The sequence below is a fragment of the Syngnathoides biaculeatus genome, chromosome 3 (genome assembly GCF_019802595.1).
Source record: "Syngnathoides biaculeatus isolate LvHL_M chromosome 3, ASM1980259v1, whole genome shotgun sequence".
NCBI classification, from domain to species: Eukaryota; Metazoa; Chordata; class Actinopteri; order Syngnathiformes; family Syngnathidae; genus Syngnathoides; species Syngnathoides biaculeatus.
In genome coordinates, this window is record NC_084642.1 from 7,048,695 (window position 1) to 7,072,333 (window position 23,639).

General features: G+C 41.5%; 1 protein-coding gene and 1 long non-coding RNA gene across 3 annotated transcripts in view; one reads left to right on the plus strand and one right to left on the minus strand.

Annotated features, from left to right (window-relative positions):
- usp47 (ubiquitin specific peptidase 47) overlaps window positions 1–23,639 on the minus strand; it is a 26,380-nt gene continuing 2,741 nt past the window's right edge. The window contains exons 2-28 of one of the 2 annotated variants that reach the window (XM_061813963.1): window positions 17,806–18,000; window positions 16,687–16,803; window positions 15,377–15,530; window positions 15,188–15,284; window positions 14,587–14,732; window positions 14,410–14,489; window positions 13,672–13,821; window positions 13,472–13,567; window positions 13,222–13,374; window positions 12,887–13,045; window positions 12,127–12,258; window positions 11,882–11,958; window positions 11,748–11,803; window positions 10,056–10,168; window positions 9,833–9,934; window positions 9,554–9,761; window positions 8,822–8,937; window positions 7,868–7,987; window positions 6,969–7,776; window positions 4,625–4,800; window positions 4,470–4,550; window positions 4,271–4,386; window positions 4,058–4,176; window positions 2,788–2,918; window positions 2,625–2,672; window positions 2,405–2,535; window positions 1–1,253 (exon numbers count right to left, since the gene is read on the minus strand). In XM_061813963.1, the coding sequence (XP_061669947.1) occupies window positions 1,079–1,253; window positions 2,405–2,535; window positions 2,625–2,672; window positions 2,788–2,918; window positions 4,058–4,176; window positions 4,271–4,386; window positions 4,470–4,550; window positions 4,625–4,800; window positions 6,969–7,776; window positions 7,868–7,987; window positions 8,822–8,937; window positions 9,554–9,761; window positions 9,833–9,934; window positions 10,056–10,168; window positions 11,748–11,803; window positions 11,882–11,958; window positions 12,127–12,258; window positions 12,887–13,045; window positions 13,222–13,374; window positions 13,472–13,567; window positions 13,672–13,821; window positions 14,410–14,489; window positions 14,587–14,732; window positions 15,188–15,284; window positions 15,377–15,530; window positions 16,687–16,803; window positions 17,806–18,000 (4,056 nt within the window). In that variant the 3' untranslated portion in view covers window positions 1–1,078. The remainder of the gene's footprint in view (window positions 1,254–2,404; window positions 2,536–2,624; window positions 2,673–2,787; window positions 2,919–4,057; window positions 4,177–4,270; window positions 4,387–4,469; window positions 4,551–4,624; window positions 4,801–6,968; window positions 7,777–7,867; window positions 7,988–8,821; window positions 8,938–9,553; window positions 9,762–9,832; window positions 9,935–10,055; window positions 10,169–11,747; window positions 11,804–11,881; window positions 11,959–12,126; window positions 12,259–12,886; window positions 13,046–13,221; window positions 13,375–13,471; window positions 13,568–13,671; window positions 13,822–14,409; window positions 14,490–14,586; window positions 14,733–15,187; window positions 15,285–15,376; window positions 15,531–16,686; window positions 16,804–17,805; window positions 18,001–23,639) is intronic. The other variant, XM_061813965.1, reaches the window with a different exon arrangement.
- LOC133497793 (uncharacterized) overlaps window positions 22,437–23,639 on the plus strand; it is a 7,132-nt gene continuing 5,929 nt past the window's right edge. Inside the window, exon 1 of the long non-coding RNA XR_009794106.1 lies at window positions 22,437–23,419. This is a non-coding gene — a long non-coding RNA (uncharacterized LOC133497793). The remainder of the gene's footprint in view (window positions 23,420–23,639) is intronic.

A 23,639-nucleotide genomic window follows, 5' to 3' on the forward strand; every position in this document is an offset into this window, starting at 1 on the left:
TTATGAAATAAAACATTTTAATTCATTTCTAAAATCATCTCAAACTATTTTTCACACAGGATTTGAATCTCAAAAGAAAAACACCAACAGAGGAAAAGGAGACTTTCATCAGACATTGGCATTTCTACGGTGAACAGCTGGTGGGGGCATCAAAAGCCCGGCGGGCCGGCGAGAGACAGGAAGTCTGGCCAACTTTCTCCAACCTCTGTTGTCCGTCTATCAAGCAGCAGTGGGTAAAAGTGCCAACTTCAGCTCACGCTCTCGGATGAAGAGGGAAAAAGAAAAAAAAAAAAAGAGGGAACTCCTTTCCCCTCTCATTATGTTGCATCGGATCAGTGACAAACAGATCCATGAAATCGTAATATAGACAACAGGATGACGTGTATGTGAGTAGCTTCAAAAGAATGATTATAATCCGAGGAAAACAATGTACAGAAAAAAAATAAATGTAAGATTCATCTTTACTTTTGATTTTCTAAAGCGAAGAATTGAAGACCGTAACCGGACAAAATCTATTGGAGGTGGTGATGAGCAAAAAGTTCAGACGTTCCGCAGTAGAACAGAATTAAGTCGTGACGCTTCACATCCAAAAGCTTTTGCGGATCAAGTGAGAAGCGGAAGCTTGGATCTCCAGGATTTCCTTTTTTGGTGGCTACTTAAGCTCGCTTTGATAGAATTCAAAGAAAGGTGAGCGAACGGAAGAAGACGAAACGGGCTGTGAGCACTTTAATGGTCGCTGAGAAATCGGTATCATCGAGGTGACCCGGACAAGCGGAGGGAGGCTGACTGGTGAGACGTGATTGTGTCAGAGTCTTGACCATCTCCAGAGTTTGACGACAATTTGTCTTAAAAGTTAAATTTTCTGTCAGGGATAGCTTCTCGAATTCCCTTTACACTTTACAGTACGATAAAAACTAACAGTGCACAACTGGGTTTCCCAGGGTGAGAGCATTTCAACCTCATGAAGCTGCTTGACGTTCAAGTCTTTTTTTTTTTTTTTTTCCCGAACCGCTCACCCATACCGAATCCCAAAAAGGTCGCCAGATGATCCGAATGACGCGGGATTAGGCTGCAGGACTCAATCCTGCCCCGGATCCTTAGCTGGACCCCCGTCTAGGTAAATCTTGAGGGCCTTCTCTTTCCGCGGCGAGTAGCTAACCCGATGTCCGGTCTTGAGCAGGCGGCTGCTCTCCTTCTTCATGAGTTCATTGCGCTCGTCCTCTGAGAGCTCCATTGGCTCCTCTGTGCTGTCCCTGCACACACATCACAGTAATGATGGCCTCAAATGTGGGGCATGACACAATTTTCTGTCTAAGTCATGACATTTCCACTACAGTGATGCCTCGGTTCTCGACCGCAATCCGTTCCAGAAAACGGTTCGAGAAGTGATTTGTTCGAAAACCGAATTGATGTTTCCCATTACAATGAATGGAAAAAGACATAATGCGTTCCTAGTCTACAAAATTGGGCTTTTTAAAGCTTTTTTTTAGTTTTTAGTGATAAACTGCATAGTAGAAATAAATGTATAGTTTAAACACTTTATATACACCAAAACAATTTAAGAAATATATTTACTTTTTGCTTAAAATGTATGCTTTAGTAATAGAGTACGCTAGGCTGGGAGTGCATTGCTGTATCTAAAGCAACTCGGCCCCCAGCCTTGTAAACTTTTTTTTTTTTTAATGAACAAAAGTGCAGAATAACTAAACAAGGAACTTGCCTTCTTTGGAGTCATGATTGGGGGTTAATACGGTTATCCTCGATAAGAAGAAAAACAACAGGACACGTCTGTGTACGGAGGCTGCGTTATACAGAATAACGAAAGTGCGCTGGTTGCGCCGCGTGCGTTATATCATTTCTAGGTTGTTTTTTTTTGGGGGGGGGGCATTAAAATTGAAAATAAAACGCGTCGTGGGTGGGTGAACTGCTTGCGCCACGCGCAATGTTATTTAAGGGGGCATTCGAATAGACAATAACAAAACGCGTCGTGGGTGGGTCAGCTTCTTGCGCCGCAGACAATATGCTATTTCCGGGTTTTGTCGGCAGCATGGGAATTCACAACAAAGCGCATCATGGGTCAGCTGGTCTGGCCGCGCGCATTATGTTACTTCCAGCCTTTGTCGGGGCGTTCGTGTACCGATTTTTGTTCGAAAAGAGAAGCAAAAAAAAATCTCAATTTTCTTTCGAAAACCGATTTGTTCGAAAACAGGGACATTCGAGGACCGAGGCTTTACTGTAATCCACATACAAAATACAGAAACATGCACTTTGTGTAAATTGGAGATGTCCTCAGACAAATTGTAACTATCAATAATACGAGTGATTTCTAAATAGATTTTTAAGTATCCCCTAAAACAGCTTTTGCTAATTTCTCCTTTCATAATGACCAATTCAAAAGATCTACCTGTAAAAGACCACAGCCCCATCATCACAGATGTACAGGGGCCACATGTTTAACGCTGACACCTTGGGGTTCCAGTCCAAATCCTGATGAATCTCCAGCACAGAAATGTCACAGGGAAATGTTCCTCGACCCTGCAAACAGCACATGCAAAAACCGTCAATGAGCAAAAAAAGAAGGTAAATGGTGATAAGGTCCAGGATTCTGGAGGAATTTCACAAACCTTGGCAAACTCCAGCTTTTCAAGCGGGATATCACTCATTTCACTGAGCTGCCATGATGAAGTAAAAAAAAAAAAAACTATCGTCAACATGAAGTAGGACGTTCGCAACGATCTGACAAAAGCACGTTTCAGTGAACCAACCGACTTTAGCAGCAGGACATACCTTCTCCTTGAGTTCCTCAACATTGCTGCTCTCCAGAATCACTTCTTGGAAGGAACTCAGTTTCATTGTGGATGGACTCCACCTACGGGTCAGAACAGCCAGCTGGGACATTGACTTCATCTTCTCGGGTTCTGAAAAAGCGGTCAAAAGGCAATACGTGCGTCAGAGAACGGCCACACAACACTTTAGGTTCAACTTTAAGACTAATCGCATTAACATTAAATCACAAAAATGTTTATTTTAAGAACAAAACCATCCACTCATTTTTGTTAGCATTTAGAATTAAAATAAACAATAGCGGAGATAGACTCCAGGATAACCGGTACAGAAAATATATATTTTTTTCTTTTTGCCGCTGATCCTCACGAAGGTCGGGGGGAGTGCTGGAGCCAATCCCAGCTGTCAACGGGCAGGGGGCGGGGAACACCCTGAACTGATTGCCAGCCAATCGCAGGGCACATGGAGACAAACAGCCACACTCATAATCACACCAAGGGACAATTTAGTGTCCAAATTATGTTGGATGTTTTTGGGAAGTGGGAGGAAACCAGAGTGCCCGGACAAAAACCCACGCAGGCACGGGGAGAACATGCAAACTCCCCTCAGAAATGTGAGGCCAACTTTTTACCAGCCGATCCACCGTGCCCACCATTTATAATACATAGCTCCACAAATATCTGAATGGATTAAAAAAAAAAATTAAAAACAGACAGACATAGCATTTAAATTATTAAAAGTCCTGCAATATTTTTTGTATTAATTTAGCCGGTTAAGAATGAAGCTGACCACAGATTTCAGAGTTATTCATACTTGGCCTATCCCTGTTATATTTACAGTTTTACAATGTCAAAATATCTGAAGTGGAAAAAAAAATACTTAAAAAAAAATACTAGCAGTGGCCTGAGGCCCACAGCACACAGAGCAATGCGACCAGAATTGAGTGAATTGGACCGTCGCCCAAAAAAATGACAGTAGACAACTCTTTGCCGCCTATCAAACAATTGAGAACCAAATATCTATTGTCGCGCTGCAATCCTGTATCAGATTTGGAGGCTCCACATATACTGCTGTATGTAGTTACATTTTGCACCACAAAACATGGCACAATTGTTAAGGAAGAACCAGATTGCTACAAAGAGACGAAACCAGTGTTACAGCAGTGTGGACATTTTGAGAGGCAGTTACCAACGATAGATTGCCCCCATTCACTTGAGTGCACCTGTGCATTTTGGCGACAGAGTTCAAAGGAGGGTGGCGGAACGATAAATACCGTCGAGGATTTCCATAAAAACTTCCCAGTTGGAGGAGATGCTGATGTCTTCCTCATAAACATTGTAGTCTAGGAATACTGTGCCTGGATTCTTCCATGTTTTTTTCCTGAGACGCACACTGAGTACGAAAACAATAGTATTTGATTGGTATGCGTGACCATTTCCTCCTCAATCCGTTTGACTTTGTGGACTGCGTCCATGTGTGGGCTTACCGGACAACGTTGAGGTCAAGTTTGCACTGCTCTTTCAAGAGAGGAAGCAGCTCCTCTTTCGACTGTCGCACAGTCATGCCCTTTGCAAACACAGCATCAACGAGGAACTTGCAGGGCTACGTAACACGCGAAAGACAATAATTAACTCTACAATTACCTCACTTGCAAAATCAGGTCTTTTTTTTGCTCTCCTTCTCACCTCTTGTTCATTTACAAGCAGTTGATACACTTTCACTCGGTATTCGCCCTTTTTCAAGGCTCTCCCAAGCCGAATGGTTATCTACGGGATGGAAAGCAAGCTCAGCGGGTTACGGAGCCAACCGAGCGGAATCGATTTTTAAAATGGATCCTGACCTTGTTGTCGTCAGAGAACGACGACAGGGTTTCGTTTAGCCGTACGCTCTCAAACTCCTGGTTGTTGGCGTACACCCGAAACACTTTGAACTGGGCCGAGGTGACGCCGACGTAGGGCTCCAGGTTGTGTTTGAATGCTGCCAGCGTTATCCTCTTGTCCACGTGAACCACTAAACCTGTGGAACAGCACAGCAAAAGAACTCAAAACCAGCAGATCTATCCCTCCCAAAACACAGGGTCCATACAAGGTGTCCCACACTTCCTTTTTTTCATTTTAGGTTATCACTCATGCACATAGCTGGACATCGTAGCAGTGGCCAAAACACCGCTCCGTGTAGTATATTTTACACGACCCATTGCACATTTCTCACAAGATGATCTATTCTTAAACCACAGAAGGCCTGCTATAACCAAAACTGACGAAAACATTCAACTCTTCGAACTGGCCTTCAAACCAGAGAAAGTCTACTCTGAAAGCTTGCATTGGAACGGAGTATCAACAAAAGCTTGATAGCGACAAAGCTATAGGTTACAGAAGATTGTTCATGTGAACTACTCCTAAAGGGTAAAGGATCGTTGACACATGGAGAAAAAAAAAAGTGTGATTTAGCAACGAGTTGGTCTATCTTTGGTAAGGAAAATGATAACTTGAATTTGGGAAAATCAACCCGGGCAAAAATTCCTGAGCATCAGACAGACTCTCTGAAACTGACACTTCACTGAGGCAGGTTACTGAGCTGATTGGATAATATTTCCTTCTGTGATGCATGATTTTAAACATTTCTCAAATTGGCGAGAGCTGTCGTCACGGACATCAATAAATGGACCTTTCCGACCTGTCAATCACTCGTACAATAATAGCCAATCAGATTGTCGCATTGTCTTAACCCCTGGCTTGACACGCCCCTCTCGCGGCATTGTCCCACAAGCAATGCTAGTTGTCAGTAGCGTGCGCTTGGAAAAGTTGTTACAAAGAAAATGGTCCTCAGATGCGTGCAATTTTGATGAAAGATATCTTGCGAGGTTACAAGGGGCCCGCTTGATTCGTTTTCCAAAGCATAAAACACAGTTGACGATGGATTAAGGCTCGTGGAAGACCGAATGTACAACTAAATGTGGACAATAACAAACACATGGCCGTACGATCGAATATAAGTGAGGGAGAAGTAACTTCTGAGTTTGATTGAATTATTATCGGTGCTTTATACATTGCTGGAGAACAACTTTCACTTTGTTAGCGTATCACTGACCTGATGAACGAAGTGTGTAATGTTTTATGCCGAAGAGTCGGGTTAGTGATACGTAAATGTGCCATGTCATGCAAGAGAAATGTCGATTTGCCTATTTGTATCACACCAGACTTTTAAGACAGAGCACTGGGTTCGATTACGAGGAAGTCAAAGGAATACACCCACTCACTTATCAAGACTACAACGATATTACTCATGATCTTTCCAAGTAAAAAGTACTCATCCTGCTTTACATGCACAGTACGATTCCACTATTTTATCCTGTTGGATTTCAATGTGAAGTTTGTGAGGCGTCAAACCATTTTGCATCGATCGCTTAAGTTTCGCTGTAACTCTGACATTGCTTCCTGCTCCGTCCAGAATCTTAATTCTGTGTATATATCTTTGCGTGAAATAGTTGAGACCTCTCTGCAGAACTCTCTTGGACAAGTCTGACGCATTTGGCAAAAAACACACTCCAATATGATCTGGAATACGCGATAGAGAATCTACTTCAAACATGTTCTGTTCTCTGAAAGCTTGTGGGACATTGCCAAGGGGGTGGAGCTTAAGCTCGCCATCAGAAAGGTCCATTAGTGTCATGCCGTCAATTGACAAGGGGGTGGGAATAATGTGCTTATAAAAACGCATAGCTAGCCTGTGAAATGCTGGTGACCTCACTGAAACCGCAACTGTGCACTCAGTATTGAAAACCGATACAGGACACTTTTGCCCCCCCCCCCCCCCCCCCCCCCACATTTACAAAAAAAAATAACCTACCAACAAGGCACGCACAGGCTGAATAGGTAACTGGGTATAAAACACAATCAAATCAGGACAACGTTCTTTGATGTATTAATTTCGTACTATCTTAGTGCCCATTTAGGAACTATGTTGAAGTAAATGAAAGTGCTTCATTTAGACAAAAAAAATTGCCTTTGTCACCATCTTGTGGCATCTAAAACCAACAATTATTCTTTATACTTTTTTTGGGGAGGAGGGCGGGAATGGCATCAATTAATAGAAAATCTTATTCGTGAAGAGAAGAAATGAGAAAAATAACTACTTGAACATAATAGGTTCTTTTAACTACATCATGAATAGAAAGTTCATACATTTTTGTGAATTGCTGGCAGAGTCATCCTGGAAACAAGGTTCTGTCCTGAAGTAAAAGTAATGGGCTTCTGATTTAACCTTCCCATTGTCGTCATACTCGCTGTCCGTTCCAGAGTCTTCCTCTGCAGTGTCCCGGGTCTCTTTTTTGCCCTCATGGGCCTTGGAGCGACGGCTACTCGTGATGCTGTGCGAGTCCAAGCCGTTGGCCAGCTGAATGGGACCGCTGTCCGCATTGCACAGCGTGTCACTACTGTGACTCGAGCTCAGAATGTCACTGTCCACTGAGCTGGTGCTTCGGTCGTTGTTGACCTCAGAGTCTGAGCGTTCCTCGCAACCAAAGTGATTCTCTGGGTCGGATGAAGCGCTGCCCCTGCACCCGGTAGTGACCCCGATCCGGTTTTCTAGCTCTCGGTTGTCCGCGGCTGCGCAGGGTGAGTTTGAGTCCGCCTCTTGGCTTGGGGATTCAATGTGTTCGAAGTCGCTGGCGTCAGAGCTTTTCCGGCTATCGCTGTTGCTGGAGCTCTGCTGCTGCTGCTGCTGCTGCAGAGACAGGTTCTTTAACTTTTCTGTGCTCTCCTCAAGGATAGCCTCCACTGATTTCCTGTTGCCTTTTGACCCTTCAAAGGGTAGAGCTGAGTCACTGCCAACCTTTTGGCAAAGAGTTCTGCTGGCCAAAGTGCCGGGGGACTGTTCGGGAAGTAAGACCAGTAGTCGGATCGTATTCCCGTGGCGATCTAAAAGCTTCCACAGCAGCGAGTCCGTGAAAGCCACCTGATGATCAGTTGACTCTGAACTCTCCACAAAAATCTATAAGAACACAATAATGTAACAAGACAAAAAAAGAAGGTAGGAATGAATCATCATCTTTTTATGCCAGAATTAAAATGGATATGCAGACCTTGTTACTCCTGAAAAAACCTTCCGCTTTCAGCGTCTTGTTTGGAACATACAGGAGCCGCAGGTCATTGTAGCAACGTTCCAGAACTACACGCATTGTTTCTGGAGAGAGCCCTGTAGCCTGAATGGAAGCATAAATAATGATATAAAACTTGGAGAAATATATTTGTTTAAGGGAAGATATTACAGGTCTCATTGTGATTAGACAAGGGCTGCAGCTATTGAATTTTTTTACACTCAATTATTCGAATGATGGAAGCACAGTGGAGCAACTGGTGAGAGCATTTGCCTCACACTAGTGAGGACTGTATTTCGAATCCTGGCGCCTTTGTGGAGTGTGCATGTTCTCCCAGTGTCTGCGTGGGTTTTATCCAGGTACTACGCTTTTCCTCCCGCATCCGAAAATCATTGTATTACTTGGAGACTCTGAATTGCCCTTAGGTGTACCCCGCCTCCTACCCGAAGATAGCTGCGATAGGTTCCAGCACTCCTGCGACCCTTGTGAGGATAAGCGGGTGGTATGGACAGTGGATATCTCGATGATTATCTTATCAGTTAATCAGATAAAAATTTATTTTGTATTATTGAAAAACAAAATGTGCATGTGAGTTACAGGTACTATTGCTGTCCACTTGGGGCCACCATCCCCAAATTGGGTATGTTTAGCATTTAAGAGGAGCCAGGCACGGTGAGTGACGCGGGAGGCAGCGAATAAGAGTGTATAGTTGACTTGCGTTAGTGCAGGTTAGCAGCTAGGTATGAACTGGCTAACCAATAACAGTGGTGAGTAAATGATGTAGAAAAACTATGTAGAAAAATGATCAATTTGAGGATTCAAACAAATATTTTACTAGCAATTTTGTTTTTGCTATTGAATTATTCAGATTATTCTTTTCAGACCGTTTGGACACGTTGATTAGCAAAAGGACTAAAGCAATAGAGAGGAAGTGTCAACCTGTGCAATAAGTTGCTTGAATTCAGTGATGGTCTGGTTCAAGTAAGCCCGAACACTAATGGGAGGGGCGATGGTTTCAGTTCTCAGATCCACAACGTGAACCTTCACCATCACCTCTGTGGGAAAAAAAACACCACACCGACACATAAAAACACTTGACAAGGAAAATGCAATTTTGATTACGTACTCCACACCTTGGTCTTATCTTCCCTTACCAAAGATTTGAATGACACTACTGTTCTTAAATACAGGGTCACTAATCTCTACTTTTTAAACAAAAGTTTGAACATTAAGTGAAACATTTTAGGCATAACTCCTAAAAGTATAATTCGTGAAAAGACAACATCACATCACAAAAAGAACACTTGTCCTACTGTGAAACATAATGGATGCAGCAACACACATTGTGGCTATCATCTTTCCCTGGTTGAGGTCATCATGAACAATTCAAAATACTGACAAAAAAAAGAAAAAAAACAGCCTACTCGAGGAAGATATTTTTGGCAGTACATGAAAGTCATCGTAAATGGCATCTCAAACATGAATATCAGTGTAGTTATGGTTAGAAAGGTCACTGTAGATATGTTGACGTGTTGAGAACCACCAGCCTAGACATTGTCAATGTAGCAAAAAAAAACATATAATTCCATTGACAAAATGAAATTGTCTAGGTGACCCCAAGATTTGGAACAATCGGGTATGCAAATGTCTCATTCCTACGTAGTTCCTCACCTCCAGGTTTGTAAGGCAGGAACGTTTGCTCGGGCCGGCGGGTCTCCAGCAGCAGATCAAACATGTAAGAAGACTTGACACCTCCAAGCAGAAGGCCCATGGGTGTGTCCTCTTCACCCTCGTAGGAGCGCTCCAGGTACTCGTGGAACTCGTCATACTTTACCAAGCGGCAACAGTCCAAGGGGACCGTTTCCTCCATCTCCATCAGCTAAAATAAAGTACGTGACGAGGTTGAGCTGAGCTCCTCAATTTTATCCTGTGCAAGGACTTCAAACAAACCTTGTAGGCCATTTCAGTTGCTTCCATAAGAGTTTTGTCCTTATGCACTTCCAACTTGCTCTCTACCATCATCTTCGAAGGATGCATGCAGAAAAGCTTGATCTAAAGTAAAGAATATGAACGATCAATAAAAGACTGCACAGTATATAAGCAATTAATCTCTGGGTTTTTACACAGACAGAAAAGCTGATATTAAATCAAATGGGTGAAACCATTTGTTTACCTTGCAAGTGTTTCGCTCAATCTCTCTCTGTCTCTTCTCCTGCTCTTCAGACTCTTTCTCCTTCTGAACCAAACTCTTTATGTGCTCGGGGAAGTCATCCGCAGCTAAACACTCTTCAAAAGGGAGACGCATTATGTACAGTATTGACTCAAACATGAAGACATGAACATGAAGACAGCTGAAATTACCACCACATATGGCTACAAATCAGGCATTTTAGACAAGTGGCTTGGGATACTGCCTAAAGGCTTCGCTCAAGACTTTAGGAACTAAGCCTTGAAGATCAGAAACAAATGCCAGGGGAAACTGCTTCTTTGCTTTAATGTGAAGGGAAATTTTAATTTTGATTATTTACCTGATATTGTGACTGCTATTTGAAATAGGATTTTAACTGTTCATTTTTAACAACATATATTATATATCGTTATGTTAATATGACCATAGCCACATTTTATATGAACTAGGGAGAGCCTATTTTGATTAAGAGTTGCTTGAATTATCTTTTTTAAACATGGAGTAGATCATGGTTATATTTTAAGCAACTGTACTTAACAGATACAGCATATTTCTGAAATGAATTAATTACAAGCATTTGAGATTGTGATACTTAAAAGCCAAGTCTCTTTTCATACTTCACACCTTCCCTTCCCTTAGTGTTCTTGCGAAAGCGTGAATGTAATCACATCAGTTATTTACTGTTTGCTTTTCGTTTCATATGGACTGACTAACGAGAGCTTTGCTCTGTGGACTTTGTGTACTTTCACTTCGGTAGCCTGTGCGCTCCACAATCAGATATTGCTTGAGTGGTGAAACGAGTTTGCATTCCGCCCTTTAACTGACACGCTGTTCGTTCATGTTTGGGCAAAAAGTGAGTTCGCCTGACAAGCTGATGTGGTCAGACACAGTCAAAATGATTCAAAAGTGGCTTGAGGCTAAAGTCGATGTCTTGGAGTGGCCATAAAAAAAAGCCCTGATCTGAATCCCGTCAAAAATTTGAGGAAGCGACTTTTACCAGTATGTTATATATATATATTTTATTAAACCGGCCTTGTTAGCACCATGCTAGTGTGTTGCTGCTGTGTTACTGCCGCCTCTCAGTGATTTAGGTATGTTTTGTTTTTTTATAACCGGCCCTGTTAGCCCTGGGCTAGCGTGTTGCTGTGTTACAGCCACATCTCAGTGATTTACGTGTGGGTATTTTTTAATCAGCCCTGTTAGTGATGTGCTACTATGTTGCTAGTGTTTATTTTCTGCCGCTATGTTTTTTTTTTTAATTCAGGCCTGTTCATGCTACTCTGTTGTTGCTATGTTAAGCTAAGGTATTAAAACTTTGAAAACTTTGTGTACCATCTTTCTTAGTAAATATTTTGTGTTCCAATGTGAGCACTTGCGGCTTTTACACAGGTGCGGCTTATGTATGCACCAAATGGTATTTCCTTTACAAATGTACTGGGTGAGGCTTATAATCAGGTGCGCTCTGTAGGCCGGAAATTACGGTATGTTGAATGTTTATTGAGTTGAAGCCTTGTTACTGAATCACAAACCAAGAATGTCTATAACAACCTTGGAGAGACCCTTACAAATCAATGATAGATTTCTTTTACATGTAGATGATTAATACTAGGTCAGTAAAAAGTTAAGTCATTCATATTGAAACATGACTCACTGTTTGCAAGCTAATAGGATTCTTACTTGCATTCCTTGAAGGATCTTTCAATCTATAAATCAGCATGTAAGCATTTGTAGAGCTGTTGACAGAGAAAATAGTCAGGTTAAAGTTTTTACTGTGCATGTATTGAAAATGTACAGTAGAAAAAAAAAGCAACCTTGCAAAGGCACTGGAATAATATCCTCTGGTACCTGAGGACCCCCCATAAGTCTTTCTGATGTCCTCCTGAGTGATCTATCCAAAAAAAGAAAACAACTAGGAGTAAAGGGGGACGACTGTGTCAATGACTAGAACCAGAAAAAAAAAAAAAAAAAAAAAAAAACACAAAGCTTTGACACTTGTGACAATGAGGCTCTCGTATCAATCTTGAGGAAAAGATACCTCCCAGCGGGTGATACTTACCTTGCTAACATGCTGGTCATTGAAACTGTACCACTGGCCATCAGTGAAGGATTTGATGCAGGCGTAATAGTGGCCGCCTGCAGCACTTCCCGAGTGGACCATGACGGAGAACAGTTCAAAGCTCGGCAAACACTGACAAAATGATGGAAAATGGTTTTGCTCAGACTAATCAAAAAGAAAAACAAACGAAAAAAAACCCAATAGTGTGATTGATTAATTAGTTAATTGCATTAATAAAGTATGACAAAATATAAGAATTGCATTTACTTTTGTGTAAAAAAATAGCCTGTTTGATTACATAATTAATTCAGGGATAAAAATTACTACATTAAATATAAACTATGGATACACCATTACCTGCCGATAGTTTATGTCTGTACTCAAAGAAACAGGAAAAGAGCAAATACTGCTTTACCAGCCTGTTATACAGGATTCTATTCTGTCGTCCTGTCACCATGTATCGGTACTGGATTCAGAAGTTAACTTAAAAACCAACACAAAATTTTTAAAAATTCAATTTTAAATTAAAGCTAGCAAATTGCTGTCTTGTAAAAGTCTGCTAATGCTAAGCGCTAATGATGGTAGACTTGTAGATCTTCCACACTAATGTCAACTACCTAATTTCTGAACTCTTCTGCAAGAATGTAATAATTTCAGGAGAGATCCAATACTTTTTCACACTGCTGTAAAAACAGTTTGAGTCACTGTAATTATTAGCACCTATTTTTCTTACAACAACACAGATTTCTCAGGCAAATACCTTTGCTTTCAAGACCCGCTCTGTGCTGCCAGTGCTGTCCAGACAAATGCCCTCATCCACGCAATCATCAGTGGAGAAATCATTGCTCATCTGGTCACTGTGGCAACTGCCCTCATTCTCTGCTCCACTGTCAGTGCAGCTTTCCGTCTGAGGTGACTTCTACCAATGCCATTTAAACAGACCACTATTGAAATAGTCCAAAACAAGTAATCGACAGGCACAACTATGAAAAAAATTGAGAGCTATATTGAGGTGGACATTTGGGATTTAAACACATTCAGTAGGCTAAAATCTGTAAATCGCCAATATACAGGTTACTCCACTAAAGCTTTCACCTCATCCTCCACGTCAATGAATGGACTCATGTCAAGTTCCTCAGGAAATGTCATGCTGTCATTGAGCTTGATGCGATGCATAGTGGTGTAGTCAAAATCAAATCGCTTCAGCTGCAGTGTCAACAGGTACGGAAAATGCAGAAACCTTAAACCCTGTAGAGAAATGGGTAAATTCGAGGAATAAGTGACTTTTCAGATGGGTTCCGCATTCTGCATAGAGATTGTGCAGTGTCATTTATATTGAGCTCACCTTCCGGGCATCACATTTCTTTTTGCAGCGTTCGCAGAAGTACTGGTTGGGCCCATCTAGAGTTTCTGGCTGGATGAATGCTTGCAAAGCTTCTTCCTGGAATACCAAAATTATACACGGATTTCAATTTTATTTAAATTAGTACTCTTGTGACACCATTATGTACAACGTGGGTAAAGTGAATATAGATGTGGACGTACCACACTGCCATAGGCCTGGCTGGCCCCGAAGGGTCTTATTACAAGAGGAATATCCAGGTACGTGTCAATCCTCCAGCTCTCGTAGCCGCACTCCAGACAACGGACGTAATCCTTGAGTTTCCCCTGGTACAGCTGGTTGATCAAGTCAGCCTGAAGAGAGGAATGCAGACAGGGCTTCACTGAAATGATTCATGGTGAAAATCCAACAAAGAAATTGAAGACAGGAATGGTTTTAAAAAAATAAAAAAAAGCTATTTAAGCTATTTATTTAAGACCACTACGATCGTGAAAATACGGTAAATTAAAAAAAAATACTTGGGAGAGCAAAATCTGTCAATTTGCATGGTCGCCAAAGGCATACTGTATTCAGTAACACAGAACACACTGAAAAACATTTTTAAAGCCTCTGACTGACATTTGGCCTAATGATTTTACAGGAGTGTTTATTTTTCAAGGAGGCTCAAGACTGAGCTGATAAAAATAATTTTACATAGGATACTTAGCACGTCACATTTGAAAAATGTAATCACAAGCCTATTTGTCTCATGAGTAGCCATGTGGTCTACATAGACACAGGCGTAAGTGTTCACAATTCTTCCTGGCCTGTGAGCTATTAAAAAAATAAAAAATTTAAGTGTCAAACCCTCCTGTTGTCCTAGTCACTATTTTTTTTTTCTCCCACAAAAAGTCTTGTTTTGTTTATGAAGTGGGGGGGATTTTTGGTTGTTTTTCTCCCACCTGTTCTGTCTGCTTCCACTTTTGCTCGAGGGCATCAAACATGACCCTGCAAAGTTCTTGCACATCATGTTGTTGCCAAGCTGGGATAAAAATAAAAAAAGAATAATAAAAGCCACGCCATGTGATGTTTCTCCCTCAAACAACAACTCCTGCCGTGGGAGAGTGCAAAATTCTTACCTTCACTGCTATCCCATCCAAAGCTCCGCGTCACATCCGTGGTCTCGATGGCACGTTTTTTACTGGTCTGGAGAAGAACAAAAAGCCTTTGCAGCTGGTAGGGAATGCTCGTGACTGGGTCCTCTTCAGATTCCTCAAACTCCCAGCTGAAGTTGAGTTGAAGTTATTTTAAAAGGTTACTGAAAAACCGTACTTAAAATGGAACTACTCAAAGCACATTTATACACGGACTCTATAATACGAAATATTTTTGTTTTTTTATATTCAAATATATTCACAATATGTTTAAAACTTAACTTTCAATGTGATTAAATCATGAGGGAGCGGGAAAAGTTTGTGATTGTGACTATTGCCCGTCTAAATGTGCCCTGCGATTGGCTGGCAACCAGTTCAGAGTGTACCCTGACTCCTGCCCGATGACAGCTAGGATAGGCTCTGGCACTCCAGCGTCCCTTGTGAGCATAAGTGGTGCGGAAAATGAATGGATGGATTTTACAAAGGGTCTCTCACGCTACAGTCTGGATTTTCACCTATTGTGGGTCGATCTGGAATGCATCACCTGTGCTAAATAGATGTTTGTTTACTGTCCAGCCTTACTTACTTGTACAGTGCATTTCTGAACTCCGGGGTCATGAACAGTGTTTGCAAGAGACTGTTCAAATAGCAGGTCATTGCTTGGTTGACCAAACCCACGTAACCTAAAGTGGGTGAGAGGGTCAAAACTAAGAAGACAGCTAAATGTGTAAAAACATTAATATTATGACACATTTTAAAGATAGCAATGCCTCACCTGTCTCAGATTTGTTGAGGATCGAAGTGTAAGAATAAGAGGGGCTACTGCAGTCGCCACTGCAACCCACGGTGCCGTCTCTGGGCAGGGGGCCAATGAATCGCTCCTGGGAGCTGTCGTCAAGTCCGCTGCTATCGGCTGCTCCCAACTCATCCTGAATGTGTCAAAACACAGAGAAAGAAACTTAAGGTTTGGAAAAACACAACCTAAATTATTCCATCAACATATAGTAGAGTCAAACTTCCATGACTGCTGAACTTGGACTTGATCCACTGCAACAGGCATTGATCAAAACATTAGCCACAAACATGTGTACAGTAAATACTACACATGATGGCTATATTACGTTGTTCTCCTCTCGGCTTACCTGACCCTAGAACAGAGTCATTCAAGACTCATGTGGCATCATGACAAATTTCCAATACCCCTGAGTCCAAACCTTACGCTCACAAGCAACTGTAGCCTTTTTTTCGTTACACCTGAGTTACAAGCAGCTGTCTAAATAAACAGGTGGTCTGTAAAGCCAATAAATTCTGTACTCATAAATGCTGTTAGCATTGTATGTATGGAAATGCGTGAGATTTTACTAGTAAACATTGTAGTGACATTTACGTTTAAAAATGAGTGCCGTAATTTCCGGCCTATAAGCCGCGACTTTTTTCATACGCTTTCGTATACTGCGGCTTACGTGGTGATGAGGTTAATTTGTGCATTTTTTCCTAACGGCCGCAAGGGAGAACTCGATTGAAAGGGGAAACTCGAATGGGAAACGTAAGAGTTAGACTGAATATATGTGCCGAGGAAGTGACTTTTACTGGTCTGGTCGCGTTAGCTCTGTGCTAGCATGTTACTGCCGTGTCTTAGTGATTCTTCCCAGTATGTTTCTGTTAACGCGGCGGCACGAGTGTTAAACACTCTGTATACCATCTTTCTTTGTAAATATCTTGTTTCAATGTGGGTTTCAATGTGGGCACTTGCGGCTTTTACACGGCTGCGGCCTATGTATGTACCAAATGGTATTTCCTTTACAAATACACTGCGTGAGCCTTATAACCAGGTGCGCTCAGTAGGCCAGGAATTATGGTAAATCCCCACTCGTTATCTTTACAGATTCCAGTACTGCCAATATTCCTCAGTGGTTTTCTTTCATTTACAAAAGCCAAATCTTGACCCCGAAATTACTTCAGGATGGTTCATAGATGTGAAGCAAACAACTTGGTTGGTTGTAATTATTCAATGAAAGACCTTTACATTTTTGCTTGGTTAAAGCCAAGCAATGCCTTCCATTTAATAATCTGTGCACCACTCACCAAAGCAACATGGGGTTGTTCTCCATCTTTGTCTGTTAGCTGGAGGAAATTCCTCTTACCACCAGGTTCAAACCCAGAATCCAGAAGTGACACCTCGCCACTGTGCTCCAGGGGTGTCTGGATGCACAAAAGGAGAAAGCGTCAGACATTTTCCCTTTTTACATTAACTAGCATTTTTCTTTCGACTCCAGGAGCGCCCTTTTGTTAAAGTTGGTATATTCCCTAAAATGCATTATTGTATGTCATTGCCACATGCTGAGTTGAATGACTTAATACTACTTTAAGTGTTAGGGACTCTATGTGTGATGACAGTTTGTGCTAGCCTTTTATTTAGGCAGGTTAGCACGTCAGCTAATACTAGTGAGCCTCATCTGAAGGTGGTTTGCTTGCGCAGCATAATTTCATGACTGAATGCCGTCATTTACGTAAAATGAGTTTGTGTACATTCTAGATGCACGGAGGTGATACTTTCAGGTACACTCAGTTTTGACAAAAAAAAATTAAAGCAAGTAAGCACACCCTCAGTTGTGTGATGACTCCGTTAAGCCAACATGCAAAATAATTATCCGTCTATAAGTATCAGCATTCATCTGTATGAAAAAATGCACGATAGCTTGAAGCAAACGTGCACACTCGACGGCACCTGATGGCCATGCTGAGGATGAGCAAGCAAAAGCTGCAGCGGAAACATACAGCAGCTTAATCCACTGACCTACTCAATAAGGTAACAACAGGCACAACACCTAGGCTTTGAACTGGATCAGCAGTGGGATTAGCTTGGCCTCCTCTAAGAAAAAGGGCCAGTATGTACACAAAAGACATACTGTCTTCCTTCTATATTATTCAGCATCAGTAAATACGAGCAATCACATTCGGCAAAAACTTCCGCTCTATATTTATTTTGTGAACATGTGAATAATAGTATGTCCACATCCACTATTTAATGAAACTGCTAGGCCATGTGTGAGTTTTCAACACTGCATCGAGGAAACTAAGGTTCAGCTACAGGACAGCCTCAAGGGAACAAATGTCATGAGACTATGTTAACGCTAAAAAGAATTGGAAAAATTGGACTGGTACCGCAATTGAATTTATTTTCATCGTGTAAAATTTCCCAACCATGTCTTGTGCGTTTCCCCAGGCAAGTTCAAAGGAGCCGTTGACGTATCCTGCTTTATGGGCAACATCTTCGTAGAGTTTAGAGAGAGAGGTGGACGCAGGTAGGTTGAAGGTCAACCGCTCATTGACAGTCTTGGCACAGGTGATGTCCTGGATTATGCACAGCACTCTGGGCTCCTCTGCGGCTTTTTGGATCTGTAATACAAGACGACGGGAAAACTGTCACCATGACTGGACAGCCCCCATTTTCTTCCCCCATCCTGTGTTTAGTCTGTTCAAAGCTGGGGTGAATTTCAACTCCCATTTATTTCACAATGCTTGTTCAACATGAGTCAGAACACACCTCACGCCATGCTGCGTTATGGCCCAAACCTACTTATACAAGTAGAGTGACATTTTTGACAAATGTACAACAGCAGGTTATCCAGCCATATTCAAATGCGTCCTTGGCACGGAGAGGGCAAGTTTACAGATCGGGCTTTTTATTTGTTCACAATATTATTTTTCTGGCCTTATGGCTGACGAACACAACTTCTTGGTTGATGAAACATGACCAAAAATGGACAGAATGTCTCATTTTGAATCTTGTGACAATGAATGAATCAAATTGCCTGCTGTATACAGTTACTGTTTATCCAGCATTTAAATTGAAACAACAATAACCAACGATCACACAAGGGTGTCAAACTATACAAATGGCACTGGTACAAATGTGTCACCATTTGAACACATCACATCCCATAATTTTGCTCACGCTCTTAATCCACAAACTGGACAAGAGGCAGAGACAATCAGACAGGTACAAACAAAACACAACAAATGGGGTTATGTAAAATACACTCATTGAACAGTAAAGACTAGTGCTAAAAAAGTGAGTGAAATGGTTTGGCCACGAGCCCCATAAATTCGAGACCAGCATGTTTGAGTAAGACTGTGGCGAGGAGGCTACAGGAAGTGATGTTATCATGATGCACTGGGTACAACATTTGTCAACATACTGTTGGTTCACGCTTGAGTAGGAGAAGGCTGGCACCCATGCAGGAAACGTAGAGGCCACAATGTCCCGGTAACTGTTGGAAATACCTTTAAATACTGCAACATTACAAACAACGTGTGAGATGTAAAAGCTCATATCTTAATGGCAATTTGATTAACTGCACTCCTGTGACCCTTGTGAGGATAAGCAGCTTGAAAAATGGATGGATGATGTTAACCGAGGGGATTCAAGAGTAGACTCAGGGAAGCAAGTCCTTCATTCAACAGTATCCTCTCTTTTGGAAGAATGCCTCTAGAGGTGCAACAAATGATGGACAACTAACTAATTATCAAATTAATTGAAAACGATTTCGAATGTCGATTTATCGAGTATGTTGAACAGTGGACAACTGGTGAGCACATCCGCCTCACTTTTCTAAGGACCCAGGCTCCAGTCCCCCGTCGCTTTAGTGGAGTTCGCATGTTCTCCCCGTGCCTGCGTGGGTTTTCTCCGTGTACAGCACAGGTGTCAAACTCAAGGCCCAGGGGCCAGATCCGGCCCGCCACATCATTTTATGTGGCCCCCGAAGGCAAATCATGTGCGCTAACCTCCGTGATCCATGCTAAAATCTGTCCCATAATTTCAAATTTTATTTATAAATATGATGACGAGATTAAAGACTTTTTGGGTTTCACAGTCATAACGGCCCTCTAAGGGAAACCATAACTACAATGTGGCCCGTGACAAAAATGAGTTTGACACCACCGGTGTACATTGTTCCCCCGTTATTCGCAGGGGTTACGTTCGTTACACCCCCGCGAATAATGAAAATCCGCAAATAATGGATGCACTTAAAAGTCTTAAATTTTCTCCAAAATGGATAGCCTACCTTATGTGCACAATTGTGTGACTTGTCCAATGAAGTAAACTCAAAAACACTAGTTACACAGTTTGCATGCATGCCAGCATGTGTTTTAGCGTGTATATAAGCTACCATATGATGACACTCACAAGGCAGTGAGGAACAATTGCCTTTCACACCTGTAAGCAGAAGCAGCTTACATTGCCCCACACACTGCCTGTGTTGGCAGGTCATTACTGACGATGTACACACTCACGGTGTCACCGCGAAAATAAAATCACACAGCAAGCAGAATACCATAGCTAGCAAATGATAAAACAAGTACAAGAATGACTCACAAAATAATTGGCAAAACATGCACCTTGAATGCTATTTACATGCTCCCAGCATGCTTTGCAGCACTAAGGACCTCCATAGGCCCACATAGGACAAACATGGTGCCACAAGAATGTGGCACGCACGTCTCAATTAAGGCCAAGTGATAAAAGATATGTATTGCAAAATAACATGTATTTGATAAACATTTGTGACACAGTCAATAGATTTCAACTTATTGCATTTGTCCATGTTTTGACACAATACATATTTAGCCAATATTAATGCAAGTCGGTTTGCACTTAACTGATCATGCAGAGTCAACAAAAGCGTGCTAAGTTAGGTTGACACGTAGCCAATCATCAGCGAGATACAACAGGTGCTAGCTACTGTATGTACTGTAGTATCTTACAGCTGCAGCTGTGAGAAATTGTTTCTAGAGAGCCTTTACAAAAGCAATATAATTCCAGGCTACTAACTTTTTAGGCCTTTCTTCTAAACAAAGTCATCACATACCCGACCCGAATATGCTCCTCATACGGTCACATGCAGCTAGCTACCAACATGCTGATGGTGACAGTTCAACCCTCACTGCGCATGCAAACACGAGGCACAGCTACCTGAGAATTCCTCTTTATCTCATCAAAAAGACTCTGTCTGCAACTCCAAAACATACCCTAATGAGATGGGACACAGACATGGACCACTTATACAAAGCGAGTGAAAGCGGACTGGTACTAAATCCTTCCTTGCTTGTGAAAACAGTGGCTTCTTCAAGCAGCAATGGGACTACTGACATTCTTTTCATGATTTTGCAACATACGGGTTGTCACCGTGGCAAAATGCGAGAGACGTTCTATAAAGGAGCTGCAGCTGACAACACACAAGTGAAATGAGATTAAAGGTTATTTTTACCATGGATATAATCACCGGGTGCCAACATGGCACGCAGAGCGACGCAGAACAAACACCAACTTTGATTTTTTTTTTTTTTTTTAAACGGTTGTCCCTCAATTAATAGGCAGTAAAGATAGCATTAGCATACATGGCAATAAATACCAGTTGATAAAAATACAGTGAAATGCTTAAACATCAGCAAAGATATAAAATTATACAATGAACGCAAATGACAAATTCTAGTTGACATTTGTTCAAGTTAACAGAAATTTGGATGAAAACAATGTGACTCTACACTTGAATATCAAACAATTGCACTGAAATAACCCCTGGAAAGGTTTTGGGGCGTCCAAAACAAAACAAATATAGGGAGTTACATGGAACACATTGCAAAATCTGAAGTTGGCTGGTCAGGTTCCATTAGTGGTAACAACATGCTACAGCTATTTAAACTGCATCAGACTTCTTAGAGAAAGACCCAGGAAACATGTTTCCAAATTTGGCTGCATTAAAAAAATCGTGAGAAGACCATCAATGTTTTCTAAATCAAGTGATTTTGTGCCTAAACTGTCACATTACTCATATCATGGTGTTATTAAACAATCATCAACAATAACGGGGGAGGGGGGTAGATAAGTGAACTAACAAAGTGGAACACAATAAAATTGGAGCAGGGATAGGCAACTGAAGCAGCCCCAGATTAATTTAGGAAAATTATAAAAATGTTTCAAACATATGCTAACAATTTTAGGTTGTAGTAATAATGTTTACTGCTGGATGGCAGACATCACTTTGTATCACTTTTATAGGTACTTTTCAGTTAGAGAAGAATACAGGATAGAGACTTGGTTGATTTTGTGGCATTGGTGAGTCCTTCAAGGAAGCACCAACTCCTTCAAAATGAAGAAAATATCACGTCCCACTCACTGTCATTTGACGGGCGCGTCTGCACCTGCGCGGCATCGCACTCGCAAATCTGCAGTTGAGCACGAAAAATCTTGTGTGTAAAATTTGTTACGAGAACAAATACATAGATATTGAAAGGCGGCGCTTATTTTGTGTAGTCTTGACCAATGTTCCCTCAAGAGCTGCGCCACTGCGCAATTGTCGCTCAATCTCAGCGCACATGAAAACCGATCCAGTGCAGTGAACCACAGCCTGGCGTTTTTTTTCTTTAACACGGAAGCACGAGCTCCTGCTCAGCCTACTTCTACTTCCTAGTTTACCTGACACCGCCCCCTTCCGCTCTTAAAGGGGTACACTCATAATTACAAACAGAACACACACCCGCAACTTTATATCTGCGGGCATGACGGGTGGACCACACCGGTAACTTTATATCTGCAGGCATGACTGACCACACCCGTAAATTTTTTAAATGTTAGTGACATACGTCCTGAATAGGGCGTGGCACAATGGCACAGCCAGGTGAGATGCTCGCTAATGCTAACTAACCTCTGCTTAACAATCGAAGGAACTGAGCGGGATGCAGCGCGCAGAGTTGAAGGTGTCACGTTAAAGTGCAACATAAATTGAACCTGACAATTAAGACACTCAATCATGTTAATAGAGTGGAGCATACATTTAACCTGACAATTAAGACATTATATGAACTAATAGCATAAACGTATGGAAATTATAGTAATTAACCCGAGCTACCAGTTGATCGCAACCAAAGCACACAATCAACAGGGATTGTTTTCTTCTTCTTCACATAAATCATGACTTTAAAGTGGATAAAGAGTTATGTCCTGTGTGTCTTCCAAAAACATGGACGTCTTAAAACACCTGTTGCAAATGTGTTACGGTTGCTTGAACCAGCGGCAGGACAAGGGGACACACTAGGCTCCTTCAACAATGCAGAGTGAACAGTAAGTCGGCCAAATAATTTGGGGATTTTTGAATGACATGCAGCAACGTAGTAGTCACACTTTAAAATCGTTGAGAGAGTTGACTTTGGTGGGAATTTTTTTTCTCTCAAAACTGGGTTCTTGCAGTTAATATCGCTTTGCTTTTGAGCAGTTATGTGGCATCTTTGAATTATTAATTTTTATGCACGAGTCGTTTGCACGTGGTGGGGGGGTGATAAATCGCAATCTGTGGTTACTTTGAGAGTGGATCTTTGATACAAGCATGTGAAATGAATATTGATTAAAGTGTGAAGTACATTGGTTATATTAAAAAAACATTTGCACATGTGTTGTCCATATTTAAAACGACATTTTTGTTATCCAACTCATTAGGATGTACGCACTCTTGTCTGCCCTCCTGGCAGCGTTGACAAAAAAACTGCGCAACCTCAATTTGGAGTTCAACCATCATTGGGGGCAGGAATACATACCTTACAATTTTTTCACATTTGTTGATTATTTTAGCACTGCTAACATTTTATTTTGGCAGGTTTCTACTTCCTGTGTTTTTTCTCATTAATCGTGGCTTCAAAGACATCTCAGCCAGAGCAGGTATTGATCAGCGTTTGCAGACAAAGGACTTGATTTTTATCGTCTGCACTGTGAATTTGAGTCACATCTGTGGGCTGGGTGATAAGAAGGAGCGCCGACCGAGTAAGGACATAAAACTGCTAGATTAGCTTCTTTACAGCTGTATGACAGTAGTGGTTGCTTTCATTATTTTGCCATGTGACAGTTAAAAGAAATGAGGTGTGAGGTTTATCACCCCTTCTTATTCATTGTTGAAGTATTTTATTATTTCTGTGGTATTAAACAAACTAATATATTATTTTGTTTAATAGCAGAAGTAAATGTGATTTAAAATATTGCTGAT